Genomic DNA, 21,979 nt, shown 5'->3' on the forward strand with positions numbered 1-21,979 from the left:
CCTTGATATAGTTGTTATAAAGCACTTCCTTGTTCAGTCTTTGTTATGTCTACAACCACCACACCAAACTGCTTTTCTAAGATACATAACAGAGAGAGCATTCTCAAGAGTCCTCCCTTTGCATTTTTTCCAGCATCAATTAATCTTTAACTACTAATTCCCTTCTTTTTCTATATAAAGGATATGTTGTGCGTTAATGGATGATCAAGTCTTTAAAATTAATTATCCTGATGCTAATTTGATACCTGTCTACATTGTTAAATCCTTCTTCTCTTATTTGCCAGACACCTCCAGTTCTCTCCATGTATGCTGTTGGAACTAAAAAGTCCATCTTACACCTGTCTTAACCCCACCAATCACACTTTAATGCAATTGCTACAATTATGCTCTATGTCTGTGGTAACACCTTCAGTTTGATATTAATTAAAAACAGGATTGAAAATTGCAAAATTATTTGGATTTTTTTACATGCTGCGTCTTGTCTACCTGTGATGGTTTGTTTCACTTCAGGCATTAACTTCCACTTCTATGTGTGCTGTCAGGAACCACAAGCTATAATTCCCAGTATTTCACATCACCCTCTTTAATTAAAGCAGAAGCAAAGATATCCATCTACTTTTGCCACCATAAATTAATTTTAGTTTCAATTACAGCCTCACTAATAGACCTTTTCTGTGTCTTACAATTCCTACTATCCAAAATCCCATCCCTCTTCCTAAATGCACTGGATTCCCATAGACAAAAAGACTACTTGAAAAATCACAGGAAATTTTATTGTTCTTCTCTTCAGCAACAGCAATACTTTTGTCTAACACCCCCCTCTATAATCCATAGGGATTCAAATGGCTCAGAAAAACCCTCATGTGGTCAAGTTTCAGAAATGAGAGGAGAATGTCTCTACGGTACCAATAAGGACATTACAAATGCTGTCTATGAGCAACCAATAACCTCAGATTGAAATATTCCAAGATCTCTATACTCCAGAGTCAGGCTTTCTTGAAAACTGAAACCAAACTAAAAAAACCCCACACAAACCAAACCACCAGAAAGACAACCCAGACCCAAAACTGTTACTGTAACTACAGCTTTACTAAAACTGCTTACAAAACTCCAGTAGCCACCAAAATGACAAAAGCAACAGACTTTAAAACCTGTTGTGTTTTCCTAATGTTGCATATCCACGTTCCCATGTGTAAAACCAACTATTTTCCTTTTCTAGAGGGAAAGTAATTTTGAGTTGGTGGTTACTCTTTGTAGAGTCTCTCCTCACTCCCAAATGTGTGGCTTTAAAATCAATTCCCCTCAGCATGACTCCATTTCCAGTACAGACTGAAAAAGTCAGATCAAAGAGAACAACTGAAAAAGCATTTTGTACACGTCAATGTAGTTTTTCTTCCCTTGATATGGCACCCCCTTTGCATAAACATAGTCCTGGCAATAAGGGAGGATTTATTTAACCTCAGAATACCTCATAATAGTGTGGAAGGATTCCTCCTTTATGCTGCTGTTAGGATCCGAGAGATGACTGATGATGTCTGGAAGCAGGTTATAGACAGCATTACCCTGTGCAGAACACAAGTTTCTACATGAGATACAGAATTAGAAAGGATAATATTTGAGTCAAGCCAAATACGCTGCCCACTTAAAACGACCTCCTTTTTCTCCACCCCAAATCTACTGACTGAAAGCATCAGCTTTTTGAAACAAGCTTACACAGCCAGCCAAACCTACCCAGGACTATTTGGCTGGGAGGGAAAAAGCCCAGCCAACCAACAAGCTAAATACTGCACTCCAGCTCTGCTCCTTGGCAGACTTGGATACAGTTTCTTTTGCCTTCCAACCTTGCCACAACCCAAAAAAAAAGCTTCCTGATAAAGGAAACAGCTCTTCAGTTCTTGAAACTGCTTCCCATTTTCTTGCCTGAAAAGGTCCAATGCATATTCTCTTTCCCACTGCTTTTACATAGCTTTACACATAGCATAGTCATATACTCTGCAGAGGTAGGAAGTCAGTGCAGTCAGGTGGCCAGTTCTGCTTTAACAAAGCAAGCCAAGACAGAAAAGCCCCAGTGTCACTGCAGCCTCTCAGGCAGTAAATCTCAAACTCTGAAGGGCCCATGCAAGGCTGCACACAGAATGAACAGTGGGGGTAAGACTGCTCCTGTTCTCACCTGCCTGGGCAGAAACTGCTACAATTTAAGTATCTCAGTGTCCCACAGCCAAGAACAACTCAGAAAGGTTTCAGAGAAGGTGCACTGCCTGAGCCATAAGGTCCGGGAACTCTGCTGTAAGGCCTAAAGGTGAGCTATGGAAAACTGCTCTTAACCCTGTGCTGGGCATATAGAAGGAAGCAAAGGGAAAAGGCAGTGGTTTGGAGCCTGCCTTCCAGTATGAATGGATGAGGTCAAATTCAGCAACATCAAACAAAACTTGTATTGCAAAATTTCTTTTTAATACCCTTATTTAGTCCACAGAGAGACAGACCAATGGCTCTACACCATTAACATGCCTTCTCCAGGGCTCATGTAATTGACCCAGCTTCCAACAGCCCTTGCCTGCTCTTGTGAAATAAGGTCCCTGAGCATCCACTTGCCTTGTTGGCCAGTTCACCAAAGAAGTTCTGAGCCACTGCCACGATTGCATCCTCTGGGTCTATGAGCAGAGTTGCCATCTCACTCACTTGGCCCTTCACCTTCACCATGTCTTTGAGGATGAGGTGAGTCATCACCAGCCCAGCCGTCTGCCTCACACTTGGGCAGGGGTCCCGCAACCTGACAGGAGCAAACAGTTACTGCAGAAAGCACCAAGGGAGTGTCTCTGAGTTACTGGTACTTGTGACAGCCCAAAGCTCTGGTCTCCCTGCACCAGAATCTTCAAATTTGCTTTCTTGGGTCATTCTCACCTTCTGGAGGCCCAGTGTCACCTTTCCACAGGGTTTTCTTCACGTCCTCTCCCAACAATGAGTGTAGCATTACCTGGCATAGAGATGTGATGTCCAAGGCTCCACCAGGTTGGGAAAGCGGATAGCTAGATCTCCTGCTGCAATTATGAGGTTGGATCTCACATCAGGCAGGGGGGACTTCTCCATCATGGTGAACAGCAGACGCAAGTGGGAGTCACAGAACTCAGAGCTAACAAGATAGGGTACAGAAAAGAAGGGATAAATAGCAAAATTCCATCTCTCAGAGAGCAGAGGGAAAAAAAAGTTAAAAAAAAGTGATCTATGAACACTGTGTTTGTTCTTTCCTTAGGAAAGGAATTGCAGCATTTGCTTGTGCTTTAGTACTAGGAAGGCTGGGAAAAGAACTCTGGTATGGCTCAGCAGTACCTGATCATGCAGAGTTTGCCAAGAGTGAGGGCTGCAGCAGCTGACAGCGCCGAGTCACTGTGGAGTCCAGGGTTGTTGCAGATCTTCAGCACCAGTGGAACAAAGGCAGAGAGCAGGTGCTTCCCTAGAGAGTGGGGATGAAGACAGCAAGCATGAGAGCACTGTGCATCGTGCTTTAAGAACAATTACTCCATTTATCTCAGAGCTGCTGCAAACTACAGTAACTAGTTGACTCACTTTCACCACTGAACAACCACCTCCAGAAAGGCAGAGCCAAGAAACAGCCATTTCCACAGCCTACGTGGAAAGTGACACCATGGAAAATGACAGTGCTTCCTTCCAGAGGAAACAGCCTTCCTCCTAAGGACCTGTTGCCTGCTGTACCTGCTGTTTCACACAGGCAGACAGCCAGTATTGCTCAGTGGCAGCCACACTCACCATCCAGAAGTTCTGTCTCACAAATACTGCGGATGAGCTCGGCCTCGGTGTCATCAGCTGTGGCTCCCACAAGGCCTAGCTCCTCCTCCATAGTGGTCTCGTTCCCTGTGCTCTGTGCAAAGAGGAGACTGTAAGAAAGATGTCAGGCAACAATAACCTCTTTCTTCACAGGGTTCTCTTCTCTCAGGTGTGAGGTACACGCATGTTACCAGCTGCACAACTAAAGTGGAGAACAGACTGACACAGAGTGTAATAACCCACTTGTCCCCAAGAACTGAATGAAGCTGTGAAGGGTAGTCTGGGATTTGCCAGTCCACATGCTACAGAACACCAATCACAGGATCACATAGTTAGGTTGGAAGGGACCACAGTGGATCATCTGCTCCAGGAGGGTCTTCCTAGAAAACATTGCACAGGATTGTGTTCAGATAGTTCTTGAGTATCTCAAGTGAGGGAGACTCCACAACCTCTCTGGACAACCTGTTCTAGTGCTTGGTCACCCCCACAGTAAAGTTCATCCTCATAATCAGGTGGAACTTCCTGTGCATCAATTTCTGCCTACTGCCTCATGTCCTAGTGCTTGGCACCACCAAGAACAGTCTGGCTCCATCCTCTTGGCACCCACTTCTTCCAATAGTTACAGACATTGATGTGGTCCCCTCTCAGTCTTGAGGCTTACAAGAGGCCTCAAGTTCCCTCAGCCTTTCCTTCTAAGAGATACTCCAAGTCCCTTAATCATCTTTATTGCCCTCCACTAGACCTGCTCCAGGAGCACCTTGTCTCTCTTGCAATGAGACCAGAATGTAAAGAAAGCTTAAACTACTGACACTACTAAGATAAAACAGACCTAGGAGACATCCAGCATCAGTGTGTGAGTCCTGCATAACTTAAGGGACATTCAAATACTAGAAACAAGAAGCTCAAAGCAGCCTTTGAATTGCTGGTTTTGTGAGCAAGATTATGGGAAACCTTATAGCAAATAAAAAGCAACACAAGGGAAGAAAGGAGAGATTGCAATGGGGACCAAATCTGTATCCAACTGCTACTTTTTTGAAAATCTCATAATAACCTCCTCCTGTGTGGAAAATGGTAGTGACACTGATAAGCAGGTAGATGAGAAAATGAACTACAAAGTTCTCTGTAGACTTAGCAGTATAAGCATCTAATAGAGACTGGATACCTAGATGGACACAATGTTTGTCTCTATTCTTACCCAGGAATGTTCATTACACTCTGGAAAATGTTCCAAGATAGCCCTAACCAAACAGGGCATTTGTAGCATCCAAATCACATTAGAGAGACTACTGTTAAACCTTCATCATTACTACTTAACAGAGGATAGCACTGTCAAATCTCCTGGACTCGGGCTCTAGGAAGCCTTTTTCCAGAACTCCGGGGCACAAATGGATGTTTCTTCACCACTACTGCATCAGTTGCAAAAGATTGCACTGGTAAGAGAGAAGGTGATGAGTGAAAGGGGCATGTTTTCCTGAAGCAGGAGGATAAGCATGGCCAGGACATCACCCTTCACTCCCTCCCCTCTGCCTCTTCAAAACTCAGGACCAGCATGGGAGTTTACTGAATAGGGTCATTCAAGGACCTCAGCTCTCCCTGTCAATCCTGGCAAATACATGTCTGTTTCTATTCCTGAAGCACACATTGCCCTGTACCTCATGCAGCCTCAGGATTGCATTCTCTAGAAATTTGCTGTAGCTGGGACACCAGAAGAGCTGCCCCAAAACCCCTTGGCTCTCACCTGGGGTCTCTGCTTCTTTGTGCTGGTGTCAGATTGCTTCTTGGTCTTCTCCTCTTTGAGGAGGCGGCGCCTGCGTAGCTCTGCACTCACTGACACTTCCAAATATGCTACCTGCTGCAGTGCCACCTGTCCCACAAGGGCCACCAGGTGCAGCAACAGGAATGTGGAGAGACTGCCAGAACCATCAGAGACTTTGTGTGGAGAATCCCCTGCATCTAAAAGAGAAAAATGGCCCCAGTTCAGTGTTGATCTAGACCTCTTCCCTGTCAGTTAGTGCCAAGTCTCACCATATAATCCATCTCCACACTCCACAGACTCCTTCATAGCACTTACACCCTCCCATGCCAACACTTCCACCATCCCCGCAGCTCTACTCTTCTGCAGTTACTCAAGGCCACCCAAAGCAGCACTGGAAACCACAGGTACAGACAGATTTCCTTCATCAGCTTTTTTCCTCACCAGCTTTCTGCTCATCAGCCTCCTGCAGCTTGTCCAGAGCTTGCTGACTGCACGCATGCAGGATGTCAGCACAGATCTCCTCTGCCCCTTCTGCCAGCTGGTAGATGAGTGTTACAGCTGCCTCCATGAAAGGGATCCAGTGACTGCTTGGCTGGGCAAAGCCTGATGAGAAGAGGAAGCAATGTACCCACACATACCAATGATAACACAGGTGGTCTCACAGCCCAACCCCATCTCCTCCAAACCTCCTGCTGACCTGGGCTCACCTTTACTCACAGTCTCACTCAGGCAACCAAAGAGCATGTGGTTCTGGGGCAGTCGAAAAGGGGCACTGTTCTTCTCCAGTGCTGGCTGCAGAGACAACAGGTGAGTTACACGACATCCCCCCCATGCCCATCCCAGTACTCAGCCTTCCTGTGTGCACAATGTTCATCAAACCCATGCCAGGGACATCCAGTACTGCTCTGCTGCTAAACATGCAGCAGGGACATTACTGTCACTTGTGACTACACTGGGAGGATTTAAAGCTTGACCAAATGATGATCCCAGGCCAACCCAGACAGTTCTCACCTTAAATCAAAATAACTCTTTGAAATGTCAAAAGGATTCATTTAAAATCTGGTATTATTTACTCACTCTCTGCAATGAATAAAGAGGGAAACCTCTGGAGCATCTTAGAGTCAACAACAGTAAGTCAGCTTGCCTTGGGGTACTCCAGAACCACATGGGTTTGTTTAAAAGCAAAATATCATCAGTGGAAATAACACAGGATAGGTCTGGATCCAAGACCACCTCACACTAAGGTTGTTGCATATATTCTGTATCAGTCACACCACCTTTTAGGTTGGGAATTAGATAACCTAGAGAAATACTAAACCAAGTATGACAATACCTGAGGTGTCCCAGCATACCTGTGTCTGCCTGATGAATATATACTTGAACAAAACAGAATTTACTTGAGGATTTACCAGCTTTCAGTAGCTTGAAACAAGAACTCCTGAGTCACCTGATTTTCAACTCCTGATTTCTGGTTGGGAGGATGGGTGGGGGAGAAGAGCTATTGCCAGTCAGTCAGCCAAATATTTTCAGTTCAGTCCCTTTTCACATACAAGCTTAACTGCAGACTTAAGTCAACCAAAAATTGAATTACAGCCATCTTTAGAATATTTAAGAATGTTGTGATACACATTAACTCATGAAGTTCATGCAGCAACATCCCCAGTGGAAGGGGCTGTCACAGAATGATGCTGCTCTGTAAAGGAGGACTCCTTTTGTGATAGAACTCCTGAACTAAAATGCCCCAAATGACTGAGTCAAAAAAAAGATTTTTTTTTTCCAAGTGTATTAAAAAAAGAAGTATAAATTGTTTCCTAGGGAAAGAAGCCATCAACCATCGTGTTGTTCTAAGTACAACATGGACAGGTTTGAAAGCTTTTCATGTTTTATATTCTGCTGTACAGTGGACAACTCCTGAATATCAATTAATAGGGAGGGCAAAAGAATCACACCACCAGAAAACACCAGTAGAGGAAAGGGCTTCATGGTTGAGAAAACACAAATCAGTTTAGAATTGGGAGTCTGAAGAAGAGAATTGAAAGGAAAACATATTTTCTTGTGCACTGAACTCTTTACTAATTGAATCCAGCCTGTTGCCTAATGAAAATTCTTTTATTACATGTTCACTGGTGTGTGCTAAGCTTTCCAGACAGTGCTGCTGAATGGTCTCAACCTACTTAATTTCAAAATTTGTAAAAATTTCATTACCTCTGTCTTTTCCTCCATGCAAACAATTTCCCCCCTTTCTTTGTTTCTGAATGACCTAAAGAACAAACCCATAGCCTTACCTTAGAGTTACTGGCAAGCTTGGAAATAACATTGCATACTTCTTGAGGCAGCCTGTAGTCTTCACATGCCTTCTCAGACAGCCCCATTGTCACCAAGATGTCCAGGTTGGTACCTATGATCTCTGGCTTTCCTCTGTGGAATGGAAGGGATGGGGATATCACATGAGGTGCTGCTGAAAGTTTATGGAACTATGGGTAACCAAGAGAAATACTGCTTGTGCCTTGTGGAAGGGAGTGGTTTGAATAAGAGGGGAAAAAATAAAACCCATCCAAACAACTCAAGATACAGCTAGAGGAGCAGCAAGCAGTATCCCACAGAAGCCAGTGTAATCTACTCTCCACTAGGAGATGAGTTTCTCCATAGTGATCAATAGCCTCTTTATAAAGAAAGAAGATTCTTGACTCTTTTTTCCCATCAGAAAGGACCAAAATTTAGAAGGGTAAGAAAAACAAAAATGCTGGAAAGCAGGAAAGAGTAGAGGAGCTCAGGACTTGTGGCATATACCATTCCTTCCTCTACTGTGGGAAACAAAACAAACCAAACCAACATTTATCCAAAAAAAGCCAATCCCAAATCCATACCTACTCGTTCCCATTTCTGTGAAAGAACTTTAGGATCATTATTATGTGGGCCTGTTTCTGACTAATGAAGGACTGAAGTAAGCACAGCAAGAAGAGCAAGTAAGGTGAATGCCAAAGGGGAAACTGAGGAAGTGAAAACCTTTTAGTGCAGATACATTTTTTTGCCCCCAGAAAATGAAACAGATTCATTTTTCTTCATGCTAAAGGCTCCAGACATCTCTACTCAGCAGCTTCTCACTCTTCTTATCCAAACACAGACAAAGCTGCAGAGTTGTGTCACTATAAACTCTGGGAAGGGATGGGCATTCACACAAGGAAAATAATCTCATCGTAATCATTCAGAGGCTGTGTTGGTGAGATCCAGCAAAACTATGTTTAGTTCCAGGCTTCATTACCCCACGATAGGGTTACTATTTTTGAAGCTAGAGCCAAAGAGTCAGCTGATGCAGCACCCACAGTTCTTCAATAAAAATTGACTCCCTGAACACCCTTCCACTCAAGAGGCTTTGACCTGGCCCCAGGCTCACCGTGCCATCATCCCCAGCAGCATCACGGCAGCGCGGCGCTCCAGCAACGAGCATGGAGACTTTTCCGTGAATCGCTCCCAAAGCAGCTGGGTCACAGCAGGCTTGATTTCATCTTTCTGCACAAACTCCGAGATCTGCAAAAGGGATGCAATTAAAAAATTAGAGAGAGGCAAAGTAGAATGAGCTTCAAAGTAAAGATGTAATCTGCATTGACTACTGTCTGAATAAAACAGATGCACAACCCAAACCCAGGCAAGGCAAATACTCACTATCTCCTCTAAGCACTGTATCATTCCCAGTGATGCATCCACCATGATGAGAGACAGAGAGTGCACCAGGGCCTGTGCCTTGGCCCTTCAAAAGGGGAAAAAGAATAATAAAATATTAAAAGGTAAAGAAAAAGCAACTGTCACAATTACTGCCCTATTGAAAAGGCTGAAAACATCTGTTGGAGAACAGAGATGATCCACAGGATCAGGAAAACTCCCACAACAAGCTTGAGTTCTCAAAGTCATCCAACTCAAGTGCCAATGACCATGATGTGGGCTTATATGTCCACTGCCTTATGCACTGGTGCTTCTTCTGGTGCTTAAAGATCCAATCAGAGGCAATAAGCAGCCACTTCCCAGTTTCTTCGCAGCCACAAGTCAAAGTACAATTCCCTAGAAATTGAAAATCTATGAACAAATGAGGACAGAGCACCAACTGCAGGAGTGCTGTTTCCAGGCAATATTATCAGGAAGAAATAAAAAGCAGCAGGTGCTCTTTATTTGCCTGATGGTACAAATGAGGGTGAGTTATGGTGCATCTCACCAGGGATCACACTTATTGCATGAGTATCCAACGGGATTTACAACTGTGTAAGCACTAAAAAAGGGCAAGTGCCACAGCAGAGAGGAGACACAGCTCTTCTCTAGTATGGGAGAAGTAAACTTGCAAGTGGTAGCCAGCTCCCACCACCAAATCTTCAAGAAGGATAAGCAACAAAGACCCTTTAACATCCTCTCATCTTAACATCCTTAACATCTAAGGCATGTAGAAATTGTTAGAAAAAGATTTAAGATAGGTCTGACTGAAATACAAACAGAAACACATGTGAAAGCACCCAAATAAGAACAAACCTTGTATAGTGTGAAGGATAAAGAAATGGGGAATGTGTTGTGTGCATCAGAAGACGAATGCCTACACATGACGAAGGCCACAGCATGTATGACTTGTCAGCTAAAAACCCTGAGGTTTGGTAATAGAAATACAGTTTCAACTTTAGACCACACTGTTTCTCTTATTATCCCAGCAGGATGAACAACTACAGTTATAAGAAACTCAAACAACTGACATTGGCCAACAACTTTGCCCACAGAGTGAAGTATATAAGACTCCTGGATATGGGATGACTCCATATCAACAGGTGACTCCTAATGGGCTGAAATTCATTTTTGCCAATCAAGAGCCCTTCTGGCAAGAGAAAAATTCATAATTAACTCTTCTTGTTCCCTTTTAGATAGGGACCCTACCCAGACTATTTAGGCAATGCTTTGTACAAAAGTGAAATTTATGAGAATAAATATTAGTGCCTGACAGCAGTTTAACTTCAAGTAATTCTCAGCATCTGCTTTGCAAGGTCTCTCAGAGTTTTGCTGCATTAATTTCCTACACGTGAGCTCTATGACAAACCAAGAACAGAAGCTCAGCAGTAGGTCCTGCAGGAAGACTGGGATACTCAGATAATAACCTTACATTTCAGATCAGCATGAAGCATGCCAACTCTCAGTTCTCTTTCTGTCCATACCCCATTCCCAACAGCAGAAAGGGAATGGGGGGGAGGGAAAAGAAAATAAAATATTGTTTAGGGAGATACATACCTCTCGGAATCCTCGCTGGGGCTCAGATAGAGCTGTCTGTAGGCATTGAGCACAGCCTCCTTAATTCCAGGCTCCTTTGACCATATGAGGGGCAGCATCCTGCGGACTCCAAGCAGTGCCTGGGGCACGCCAAACTGTGAGACTGTCACGAAGAACTCAATGGCTTCCTGCACCACTGCAGAGAGAACAGTTGTGATAGTGCAGTTCTTCCCCAGTTCCCATTAAAGAGGCCACTAAAACAAATTCAGAGGAGTACTGGTCTCACAGCAAGCTTTACAAGCATCTAGAGATCACTGCTACTGTCTGCAGAGGGCTTGAGTCAGAATGGGATCACTAGTACAGAGATGTAGATGTCCCAGAAAAGAGACACACATTAACAATATCACAGCTAAATCCAATGTGATATGGTTAGGGAAAGAGCACAGAGACTATCTTTGAGGAAGAACAAAATTCTCTTCTGGGAAACAGTAGCTTTGGGAAAAAAGATCTCATAGTCGCAGCAGACAGCTGAATATAAGCCCCAGTGCAATGCTAAAACCAGAGGAACTAAGCTATTTGATGTACAAATGGGGTAAGGAATACTGTGTTTGGTTCCAGCTTGACTACTCCTGAAATAGACTGCTCAGTCTTCTCATAAGACAAAAAAATAAAACCCCATTAAGTTAGAGCACATCACAAGACAGCCACAGTAGTGATCAGAGGAGTTGTGCTGCAACAGTTCATAGAGTCTGACCTCTGGTTAAGTAAGAGCTTTCACCAGTATAAGCCCTTACAAACCAGAATTAAGAATATCTATCAGGCAAGCTGGTATGCTTTCCAGTCACACCAGAATAGATAAATTTGCAACAGAAAAAAATTGAAACTTCAAATATTAAATCTTTAATTAAGAAAGGGTCAATCTGAGCACCCACATCCCTTAGCACACACCAGTCTTCCTAACCCAGCAGCATACTCTCTCCAAATGGAGACAGTGTCTCAAAGCACTTCTGCTATTCAGACACTAAATTTGCCTTCCTTATACTACAGCACAGGACAACAGGGAAATGAAAAGTTATTAAAATTTGTGCATCCATTAAAAAAACATCCTCACAATCAAACCCCAGGTGTTTAAGTACCAGGTAGGGCAATTTCTTGGCCTTGAACTTCAAAGGATTGGTAAAGACACTCAACCCAGGAGTTCATTTTTTTTGTGTGCAAATATCTAACAATACCAAACCTTGCTGGGGAAGCCCACATGCTTATCACAAAGTAACATGAGCCCTCAAGAGAGATGAAGCCTCAGAAGTGTTTGCATGAAGTCTGGGGCACTGCAGTGCCCACACCATCCACACCCCAGATGTGTGCAAGTGGATGTGCTGGAGAGGATGAGAGCAGGACTTGTGCCCCTCATCCCTTGGAAATGCCAATTTCTGATAAACACTACAAAAAAGTCTAAGTGATTACAGTAGTTCTAACATTAAATATGAACAGCTGAATTAACTCAAAGGCCTTCTGATCACCACCTTTCTCTACAGCACTGAGGAGGACCAGGCCACAGAACCTGTTGATCAGGCTCATGTTTAACTAGAGAATAAAGTTTGAGGAAAGGTGAGTTAGATGAGACCAGCTGCTTAGTTCCCCTCTTGTGGCCAGCAAAACAGCTGAAGCTGTGTCAGGGCACTGAGCACATAACCAAACCCAGCTTCACTGGCCAGGCTTACTTTGGGAGAACCTCAGCTGAGATGATGAACATCCATCCCTCCCCACAGGAGGCAGGGTGGCTTCCACAAGTGAACTCACTTTGGTCACCTGACTTTTTTTTAATTTCAGAAAGTCCAAATATATTTTATTTGTTTTTTAAAACAACTTTTAAACATATTAAAAAAATCTTTTTCAACCTTGGTATTTAAAAAATAATGTGTTCCTAAAAAGCCTGTTCATGCCCTATTCAACCCCTTCATGACACTCATTTATATGGTGCTCACTTTTCCAATACCCTGGAAGTGTCTATGGCATCTGCCTAATGAAGAGCAGCTCCTTCAATCTTTTCTCCTTCTCCTGGAGCTCTACCATTCCATTTTCTGTCAAGCAAGGAAAGAGCTAGAATGCTGAATGAGGAAAAAAGGTTATTTCGCATACCTGAGACAGAATTTTCATACATCATCTTGCTGATCAGGTTCAGAGCTTCTGTGATTTTCACTGAGAAATTGTAAGCATCTTGCAGGTAGTGCACCAACATCTCCTGTTTGACCAGCTCTGTTTGAGACTGCTCTTCCTGTACAACTTCTTCAGTCTTGTCACTGCTGTTGTCATGTGGAGGATCCTCACTGTTCTCACCTGGGCATGAACCTACACAGCACACTTGTTTGTGAGCAGTACTGAAGATACAAAATAAACAGGCACAGTTCAGGGCATTTTAACCCTCCTCTCCCCATCTCACAGTGACAGCTTCCAAGAGCCAAGATACAAAAATCCAAATTCTGCAATCAGACCTAGCTACAAAATCTCAGCATGCTGTGGAACTACAGTGTGATGCTCCAGAGAACTGCCAGCTGTAGTAAAAGGGTATAGAAATGCATGGTCCAGTTGGGGAAAACACTATTAAAATGCTGATGAGGTTAATCTGAACTTGATAATTCCCCAAAGACAGATGAGGACCCTAAAATGGAACCAAGAGAAAGCAAACACTACTACTCCATATCAGTTTGTGAAAATGTGGAGAGTTCACCAAGTTAAGATTTTTAGACAATAGACTTCCAAGAGAAATATGCTCAATTGAGCTAAGTAACCTTATGCTGAAACAAACACCAAACAAAGTGTGTGAAGTCTTGAAAATACACCCAGAGGCTCAGGCCCCAGATAACCAAGACTCTGCTTGAACCAGATACTTGGTCAAGGCTGCATTATGTGCCACCACCTGTTCAGGAAGCAGAACTCCTGATGAATTCAGACAGGGCAGAAGGGTGTGTGAGTGGCAACACTGGCTCCACTCCCCTCGATATGTGAGTTAACACACCAGAAATGCACTTCGATTGGGACCATGGAACTGTTCCAACCAAAAATCAAGATCAATATGATCCAGCTAAAATGCCAAGGTACTTGGACAAACAATGAACAAACTGTGCAGAGATGCTGCAGCTCTGGGAGCCATCAGGTACACACAGACTGAGCCTCATAGGTCAGGAGGAGGGACAGAGCATTCCAGAGGGTTTTAGTCTGGCTCTGGCATTCTCTTGGATTTGGGGAACAGAGAGTGATACAGTTACCTGTGAAAAGTCTCTTCAGAACACCCAGGATTGTTGCCTCCTCGTTTTCCTCCCCAGGGCCCACGAAAGGTTCCTTTCCCTGGAAGCGACACAGGGCCTTCTGCGTAAGGCGGGCTGCGCTCCTGGACAATGACATTGCCCAAGAGAGTATCAGCAACACATCAGAGCAGAACACAAGGGAAACCATCCAACTTTGCCCTGAACACCTGGGAGAGCAGCTCCTATCAGCACCTTGTACTGGATGCCCACGTCAATCTCTTCCTACAGAGTAATGTTATTGGAAATCACCCCTTGGGATAAACACAGTCAAACTGCAGAGCCTTCTTACCTGTAATTCAGCTTCTTCAACAGCCCAGTGATTTGCTCCACTGTCCTCTCCACTGTTTCTTCAACTTCCAGCACTTCCTCTTCCCCTTCCTGCAGTGGTTGAAAGAGCTGCTGTGTGGCAGCCCTGACTTCTGGCAGCATCGCTTCCCACTCTTCCTCTGGGGCGATCACTGGAGCTACTTAAAAACCAGAGGGATTGAAGAACACAGACTCAGGTGACACCTTTAATGGGAAGGAAAAACTCATTTGGAACTTGGGAACTACCACCTCCCAGGCAGGCACTGTTCCCATTGCTGATCCCACCCAGACTGCAGTGAGAATAAGATAAGAACTCTGACTAAAACAAATAAACCACTGAAGGTAGGGAAAAAAGACAGGTAAGAGAACCATCATTTGTTTAGCCTTGGACTTTGGTGCTGCCCACAAATCAAGTTTAAATAACATCTGATCAAAGTCATGACTCAAGCAGTCCCTGAGTGGTAGAAAAGAGAAACCTGGGAGGGTGTTCATAGACATTTTCAGTTCTTATGCAGAAAATAGGATATATAGCTATAAGGACTGTTGATTTAGACATGGATATTAATGTGATGCTTTTATAACAATACCATAAGGAAAACTGTTGTGAGTTTAATACCAGTTATCTGGTCTCACCATCTCACACAGATGAGATCTGAGACAAAAGCTGTCACAACCTGGAAGCAAATTTAATATGAGGAAAAGTACATTCTGGACTGTCCTAGAAAGTGGAAAGAAGAAGAAAGGAAATTACCTGCTCTGGGTCTGCTACGATCCCTCATTTCTTTCAGTTTCTGTACTTCTTTCTTTAGTGGCTCATCCAAGTCAGTCCAGCTTAGCTGAAGATGTCAGGAAGAGAAGAAGAAATATGTTAGCTATCCTCCTTTTCCTGAAATGCCAGAATTCTCCTCTCTCTTCCACTCCCTGCCTTAGTTGTCAATTCCCATGGATAACCCTGTTTTGGGAAAGTGGAAGAGTAGACTCTGGCCCCGATCCTAGAAGGAAAACTGCTCTAAGTTCCCTGTCTAAGGCTCGGAAATTCAGGAGAAGGTGCAGCTAAACACAAAGAGCTGCACATCCACAAAGAATATTTTAAAATACTAATTTTGATCCTAATGAGAGAAACCTCACAGTGGACTCAAAACTGCTGCAGGTTTTTACCTCAATCACAACCCTCCTGGCCTTCAACATAGCTATGAATTTCACCAAGAGAGGGATGAGTCCAAGAATTCAAAATCTGAACCTGGGAAGACCAGAAAGCTGCCAGCTGCAGAATCAAAGGTTACACCATTCCTCCCACAAGACACATAAATGCTACTGCCCTGGCTATAGCACACTGCAGATATTTAGCCTGCAAAGAGACATCTAACACATCCACCATATTAATTGGAATTACCTTGCTGGAGAAGGGGTTATTGGACAAAAATGCAGCCAGGAGCTGGACTGCATTCTTAACCACTAAGACAGATTTGTCTTTGAGCCGCCCAACAGCCAGCGACACCACAGCCTGAAACTGAGTCAAAGGCAGGGCCTAGAACACAACAAGAGCACAGATAAAGTTATCAAGAAGGCTCAGAGACTTGGGAAAAGTTTACTGCAGACATCTTCATGTACTAAAAAGCACAGATTATAGATTTATAGAAGACTCTAGGGTTCAAAAGACCTCTGGATATATTCTAGTCCAGCATCCACTGAAAGCAAGGATTTAGGTTGAGTTGAGGATCCTGCTGAGTTGAGTATTAGTATATCTGGTAATTGTGATGTTCTCCCATACCCGTGTGTAAAAAGAGGCTGTATGCTATGCTTTTTCTTCTAGTTTGTCCTGGTAAGAATAAGCAGCATCTAATTTCCACCCCCCAGTTCCCCCACCCCTGGCATCTTTGGTCTCTTGGGAGAAACTGCAGCCACCACAGTACACAGGGACAGCACCTTTCTCTGTTAAAACTTCAGTCTCTGCAAACAAAAAGCAGGGTGGTAGAAATTCCCACAGAGCACACAAGATGGAAGAGATGACTGAGGAGCACCCAGACTTGCCTTGCACTGCACGATGCGGGTGAAGAGCTGCAGCACGCGGCTGCGGACGAAGCTATGGACGTCACACACGTGGGTCTGCAGCATGCTCAGGAACTTGTCCCGAGTACCACGGGCTGCTTCCTCCAGCTGGTCACCATTCAGCACCTGCACCAGCACTTCTGCCATGGCTGCCAGAATGGCGTTTCGCATCGTGTAACTCTGCCAAAACAGGAGTTGGTGAACTAGGAACAGACCATGCCCAGAGTTTAGGCCTTCCACATCCCAGGCTCCAGCCCTAAGTGAATTTTTTCAGTATGGATATTGTATTAATTTTGGGTGAACATAGCTGTGCATGCAAGACAGAGTAATCTTTGCTATGAAGACAGGCTGAGAGTTGGTCTTGTTCAGCCTGCAGAAGAGAAGGCTCTGGGAAGGCACCTAAAGGGGGCTGTGAGAGAGCTGGAGAGGGACTTTTTACCAGGGCATTCAGTCATAGGGCAAGAGGGAATGGCCTCAAAGTGAAGGTAGGTTTAGATTACATATGAGGAAGAAATTCTTTACTGAGAGTGTGGTGAGACACTTGAACAGGTTGCCCAGAGAGGCTGTGGATGCCCCATCCCTAGAACTGTTCAAGGCCAGGTTGGATGGGGCTTTGAGCAACCTGGTCTAGTGGAGGGTGTCCCTAAGGGCCCTTCCAAACCAAATCCTGCTATCCAGGTAGGTACACAGAAGCCAAGAACTGACATGAGAAACACTTACAGCAGATAAAGAAAAGGTAACACAATGACAAGCTCATCAAGTGCTGAAGAATAAGGGACAACAGTAGGGACCTCAGACAAGTAGGCAGTCTCCTGTTCTCTGACATCTGATAGTGACAACCAGACAGGAGATTGCCATGGTTTCTATTCCCTTTGCATCTTTTAGGTAAGGGCAGAATCTATTCCAATAGAGCAGGTTTTGGATACTTGAGCTCTGTGAAAGAGGTTCTGTTTCAGACAGAAAAACTGGATAGCAGCATCTCTACCGTTTGACTTTTCTGGACAGGTGACTTTGCAGAAACATACCTCCCCATCCAAGTGAGGCAGGAGAACACTCATGTTGGAGAGCACCAGAGCTGGAATCTGTTCAGCCAGTTCACTTATAAAAGTAGCATAACCCTTGACTCCAGAAGCCTCACGAGCCAAATCCTGGGGACATTTCTGTCCAATTTCCCTGTACAGAAAGATGAAACAAGGAATGGGGAAACAAGGAATAGCCTCAAATTGCTAGAGATAAAAGGACAAGCCTCCAAGTATTTCTCTCACCTTAGCAGTTCACCCACCAGGCTTTTTAGACCATACTCTTTAGCCCAGAGGCTCACAGCCTGTGCAAACACTGGGGCTACATGTTCGAAGTGCTGCAGCATCTGTGTGATCTTCAGAGTGGCACCTTTAACACGTGAGAAGGAAGAAAGGGGTCAGGGAAAGTAACTGGGAATGGCTTCAAGAAGAAGGCAGAAGAGCAGGAACTCACTGAACATGCGGTCACAGTGAACCAGAGCTGCAGCAAGCAGATGTGTCACAGCCTCCCGTGTGACCCGGTACTTCTGAAGGCCGATACTTGGATTCTCCAGGATACGGTAGCAGCTCCCCATCATCAAGCTACACCCACAGAAGACAGACAGCAAACCTCACTATCACAACTTGCACAAACATCATTCTAGCACACCACACATTTCCGTCTGAGAGATTCTCTAGTGTCCTCTAAAAATTAGCAAACATCTGAATTTTTTGTGGCCTATGTGAGGAGAGGAGTGGTTCGTATGCACATTGCTTTTGCCTCAAGCTGTTTCCTCAGTTTCCCAATGATCTGCACCCCACATTTTTATTCTTCAGAACCAGTCACTCATTCCATGGATATCTCCTCTCCAACTCATACCTGACAAACTCTTCTTCCACCACTAGACCACCCCAAAGCTGACGGAGATCCAGCTGCAGCAGCTGTGTAAGCAGCCGTAAAAGTGGCTCCCTCTCCTCTTCCCACAAGGATCCAGAAGTCTTGGCATGGTTCTTCCTGTTCTAGAAAGGAGGTTACACAGTAAGATACATCAGCAGCTTCACAACAGACAAAACCCCATCACTACTCTGCTTCCTTCAAAATATAAGAAGTCTGTTAAATTCTACAGCATTAAGAGACACACAGTGAGATGTGTGAGATCACAGGGGCTTTTTTCCCCCCAGCTCTTGTCTCTCAGCTCAGGCCAGCACCAGTGCCTTGTGTGGTTTAAGGATTATACCTGCATCCACTGCCATCACAGAAAGGAAATCTTGAGAAAACACTGGCACACTAAGTTCCAGCCAGAAACTCAAGAATGAAATAGAAAGGTCTGGGCATCCAAGTCCCTTCTGAAATTTAGACACACGATTGTCCCTTTACTGTTTTCCATGCACAGTTTCACAGAAGCACCAGTGCTTCACATTATGCACTTCTCTTGCTGGCATCATGTTTATATAAACCCAGCTATAAAATCTGATAGATACTACAGAGTTCAGCAAGCTTAAAATTTTATTCTGACTTTTATAATCTTTCCCCCAGTCCCTTCACCTACCTTCCTACCAGGATCTGCCTCTGAGCAAATGTTCTTGCAGGTTTCCATTTCAAAGGCATCCATCAGGCCAGTCAGCAAATAGCAGTTCATCTTAAGAGCATTGAGGTGAGCAGCCCGCTCTGCATGGCTCAGCCCAGAGTCACTCAGGATAGTGGGAAGTTCATTGGAATGATGGGACACCACTGAGGAGAAGCAGAAAGTCATGAGCACTCCTTGCCAGGTGCCTCAGCCATCCTCTCTTTGGGAGGCTTAGAGCAGCCATCAGATTACCAAAGATGTGTGCTCACATCTCACCAGCTGTAACACGGGCTGCCCCCTGCAACCCAGACCTTGGGCACACTGTCTTGTCCTATCCCCACAGCCCTCCATCAGCTCAGATAAACACTCGCTCTGAGCTGACACATCCTACAGATGTATTTTCCAGGGACAGGGGCAAGAGGATTTTCTGTCGGTCTGCCCTTACAGCGAACATGCACAACTCAGCATCGTCCACCAAGATTACAGACCCGTATGACAGGAGTGGGCTGAGGGTGCAGCCCAGCTGTCCGAGTCACATTAGCCTTTATATCATCATTGAGCTGCCAAGGGAAAACAAGCTCTCTGTTAGTCCGGAAACAGCGGCTACCCACCGTGCATCATCAGCTCCAGGGCGTCCTCCTTGACAGCCGTGCCCACGGTTTGGAAGTGGCTGCGGGACAAGCACAGGGCGTAAGGGTGGCGAGCGAAGAGCGCCTGGCAGAGGGGCCAGTGCCCGCCCTGCCGCCCATCCCTGCCCCGTACTCACTGCAGCACGCTGTACACGCAGTCGAAGTGCTCCAGCACGGCCAGCGCGCCCCGCGCACGGGAGGCGGCCCGGAAAGCTGCGGCAAAACACGGAGAGAGGCGGGGGGCATGCCCGTGAGCCGGCGGCAGGACCGGGCCCGACGGGGAAGGGGGTGCAGGGACACTTTACCTGCAAGGGCGGGCGGCAGGTCGCGGGCGGCCAGCACCTCCTGCACCACGTAGCGCCCGGGGCCGCCATCCCGCAGCAGATCGGCGGCAGCAAGGGGCAGGTGGAACTCCGGGGCCGCCGCCATGGCCGCCACAGCCCCGGGCGCTCGAAACTGCGCGCGCGAACCGCGCTAGCCCCGCCCCTTCCCGCCACGGGCCTATCAGCACCCGCCGGCTGCACGGCGCGCCCGCCCCTCGCCCAATCGCCGGCTCCCCTGCCCTCCCGACCGTTGGCGTGACGTCACCCACGCGCCTCTGCGCTCGGCGGCGGAAGGGGCGGTCCGGCAGCGCCGCCGCGCTTCCCGTCCCGTCCCGTCTCTTCCCGGGGCACCGGGGGGCTTCCCCATGGCGGCGGCGGCAGCGCTGCTGCTGCGGGCGGCGGGCCGGGCCCTGCTGGGCCGTGCCACTCCCCTGCCCTGCGCCGAGCGGGGCTTTAGCGACTGCGGCGGGGCGCGCTGGGCGCCCGCACGGCCCGGCCTCCCCGTGCCGCTGTCCTCGCCCCTGGCAGGGCTCTCCCGGCCCATCCGCATCAAGGAGCCGCCCAAGCGCAAGCCGGTAGATCGGTGGACGAAGAAGCGGGCCTTGTTCGGGGTGTATGATAACGTGGGGATCCTGGGTAAGACACACAGCCCGTCCGCAGCTCCCTCCCCGGCGCTGTGGGCCCGGGGCGGGGCGGGAGGGGAGGGAGGCCGGACTCACCTGCGGGATGGCGCCTCTGCCAGCAGCGACAGGGCGGGGAGTATGGGGGCCGGCCGCCCTGGGAACAGCCTTCTCCAGGGCCTGGCTTCATCTGTCTCTGCTCTCCTCAGGCGGCTTCCAGATCCACCCGAAGAATCTCATCATGGGGCCCACCTGGCTGCGAGGCTGGCGGGGGAATGAGCTGCAGAGGTGCCTCCGCAAGAAGCAGATGGTGGGCGATCGGATGTTTGCAGAGGACTATCACAAACTCAACAAGAGGATCCGCTACTTGTACAAGCGCTTCAATCGCACCGGAAAGCACCGCTAGGGAACAGCAGTGCCTTCAGTCTGTGGAGTGTCGTTTTGTGGCATTGCAGTCAGAATAAAGCCAGCTTCCACACAATTGAGTTCCCAGTGCTTTCTACAACCTTTGCTGCCTATTTCTACCCAGGTCCCAAGGTCCTGCTCCTGCTCCAGGCCTGAGCTCCTCTGTGCTCCCTCAGTCATTTATGATGTTCTTCCTGCAGGCATCAATTCCAACCTGCATCCCAGAACTTGACCCTCCGCTCCTCTGGTTTTTTGGCCAGGCTTCTAGCATCATTTCAGTCTCTGAGCCCCAGGTTCACACATCATGACAATTCCAGTATTCTCCAGCTTAGATTTTTCCTCCTAGCCAAATTTTTCAAATTAATGCCACGAGGTCCTGCTAATATGTCTTCCTGCTCATGGCTTTCCCCACTGCCGTCCACTCATCTGTGGTTAAGTGTGAATGATCCAAATGTTAGTTGAAGTGCATCAAAACTTGTCTTAAGAATGGGATTTGTCTCATTCCACACTCATGATGACTTTATCCCCTGCTAATGACACTTTATGACCAAATAGCCTTTTGTTTATAATTTAGGCAGGATTTGCAAAAGTAATTCAGGTATTTAAATGTTTTTAAAATTCTAGCTTCTAGTTTTCCGTAACTGTTGCCAGTTCCTCTAGAGGAGAAGTGACAGTGAATCACAGCTGGCATCCCTCTAGTCCAACACTGCAGTACAGTTGTGAAAATCCATTAGATGAGCAGGCATTTGCATACCAATTCTGCCTTAGTTGTTAATTTAGCTGCTAAGTAATCCAGGGAGTTATCTGCTGACTTGATGCATCTTATTACAGAGCAACGCTGCTCTGTCTCCAAAAACATTTGTTTGGAAGCAGCAAGGAATGAATGGAAAGAACTTTCTTTAGGCCTAAGCCTGAGGAAAGTGAAGGCAAACTCTCTGTTTAAACAGCTGAAATCCACATTTTCAGTGGCAGGGTGACAGACCTGTGGGACTTGCCAAAAGA

At 46.2% G+C, this 21,979-nt stretch overlaps 2 protein-coding genes and 1 non-coding gene across 8 annotated transcripts in view; 1 reads left to right on the forward strand and 2 right to left on the reverse strand.

Moving 5' to 3' along the window:
• Nucleotides 1–20,816, reverse strand: part of NCAPD2 (non-SMC condensin I complex subunit D2) — a 31,366-nt gene extending 10,550 nt beyond the window's left edge. For 2 of the 6 annotated variants that reach the window (XM_071433185.1, XM_071433188.1), the window contains exons 1-26: nucleotides 19,935–20,202; nucleotides 19,767–19,842; nucleotides 19,612–19,670; nucleotides 18,983–19,164; nucleotides 18,313–18,452; nucleotides 17,908–18,035; nucleotides 17,700–17,823; nucleotides 17,460–17,607; nucleotides 16,417–16,614; nucleotides 15,779–15,913; nucleotides 15,137–15,221; nucleotides 14,369–14,543; nucleotides 14,041–14,162; nucleotides 12,914–13,123; nucleotides 10,796–10,970; nucleotides 9,203–9,287; nucleotides 8,934–9,067; nucleotides 7,825–7,957; nucleotides 6,247–6,331; nucleotides 5,981–6,142; nucleotides 5,522–5,736; nucleotides 3,766–3,877; nucleotides 3,328–3,451; nucleotides 2,975–3,130; nucleotides 2,593–2,770; nucleotides 1,469–1,563 (exon numbers count right to left, since the gene is read on the reverse strand). In XM_071433185.1, coding sequence (XP_071289286.1) covers nucleotides 1,469–1,563; nucleotides 2,593–2,770; nucleotides 2,975–3,130; nucleotides 3,328–3,451; nucleotides 3,766–3,877; nucleotides 5,522–5,736; nucleotides 5,981–6,142; nucleotides 6,247–6,331; nucleotides 7,825–7,957; nucleotides 8,934–9,067; nucleotides 9,203–9,287; nucleotides 10,796–10,970; nucleotides 12,914–13,123; nucleotides 14,041–14,162; nucleotides 14,369–14,543; nucleotides 15,137–15,221; nucleotides 15,779–15,913; nucleotides 16,417–16,614; nucleotides 17,460–17,607; nucleotides 17,700–17,823; nucleotides 17,908–18,035; nucleotides 18,313–18,452; nucleotides 18,983–19,164; nucleotides 19,612–19,670; nucleotides 19,767–19,842; nucleotides 19,935–20,058 — 3,560 coding nt within the window. In that variant the 5' untranslated portion in view covers nucleotides 20,059–20,202. The other 4 variants (XM_071433184.1, XM_071433187.1, XM_071433186.1 and 1 more) reach the window with 3 other exon arrangements.
• LOC139593369 (small nucleolar RNA U85) lies at nucleotides 19,239–19,561 on the reverse strand. The gene has a single exon (XR_011680278.1). It is a non-coding gene; the product is annotated as a small nucleolar RNA U85 (small nucleolar RNA).
• On the forward strand, nucleotides 20,318–21,053 carry MRPL51 (mitochondrial ribosomal protein L51). Its single transcript, XM_071433198.1, has 2 exons — nucleotides 20,318–20,588; nucleotides 20,782–21,053. Exons 1-2 carry the CDS (start codon nucleotides 20,318–20,320, stop codon nucleotides 20,976–20,978), a joined length of 468 nt encoding a protein of 155 aa, XP_071289299.1. The 3' UTR covers nucleotides 20,979–21,053.
• The last annotated feature ends 926 nt before the right edge of the window (nucleotides 21,054–21,979 follow it).

This window comes from Agelaius tricolor, unplaced genomic scaffold (assembly GCF_023055355.1).
Source record: "Agelaius tricolor isolate 1412-34295 unplaced genomic scaffold, bAgeTri1.0.p SCAF_9, whole genome shotgun sequence".
NCBI lineage: Eukaryota > Metazoa > Chordata > Aves > Passeriformes > Icteridae > Agelaius > Agelaius tricolor.

Excerpts from the sequence above, each read along its gene's own strand:
- MRPL51 (XM_071433198.1), top strand. The coding sequence starts at position 20,318 with ATGGCGGCGGCGGCAGCGCTGCTGCTGCGGGCGGCGGGCCGGGCCCTG. Across the intron at positions 20,589-20,781 it reads TGATAACGTGGGGATCCTGG|GCGGCTTCCAGATCCACCCG; the intron begins GTAAGACACACA and ends TGCTCTCCTCAG.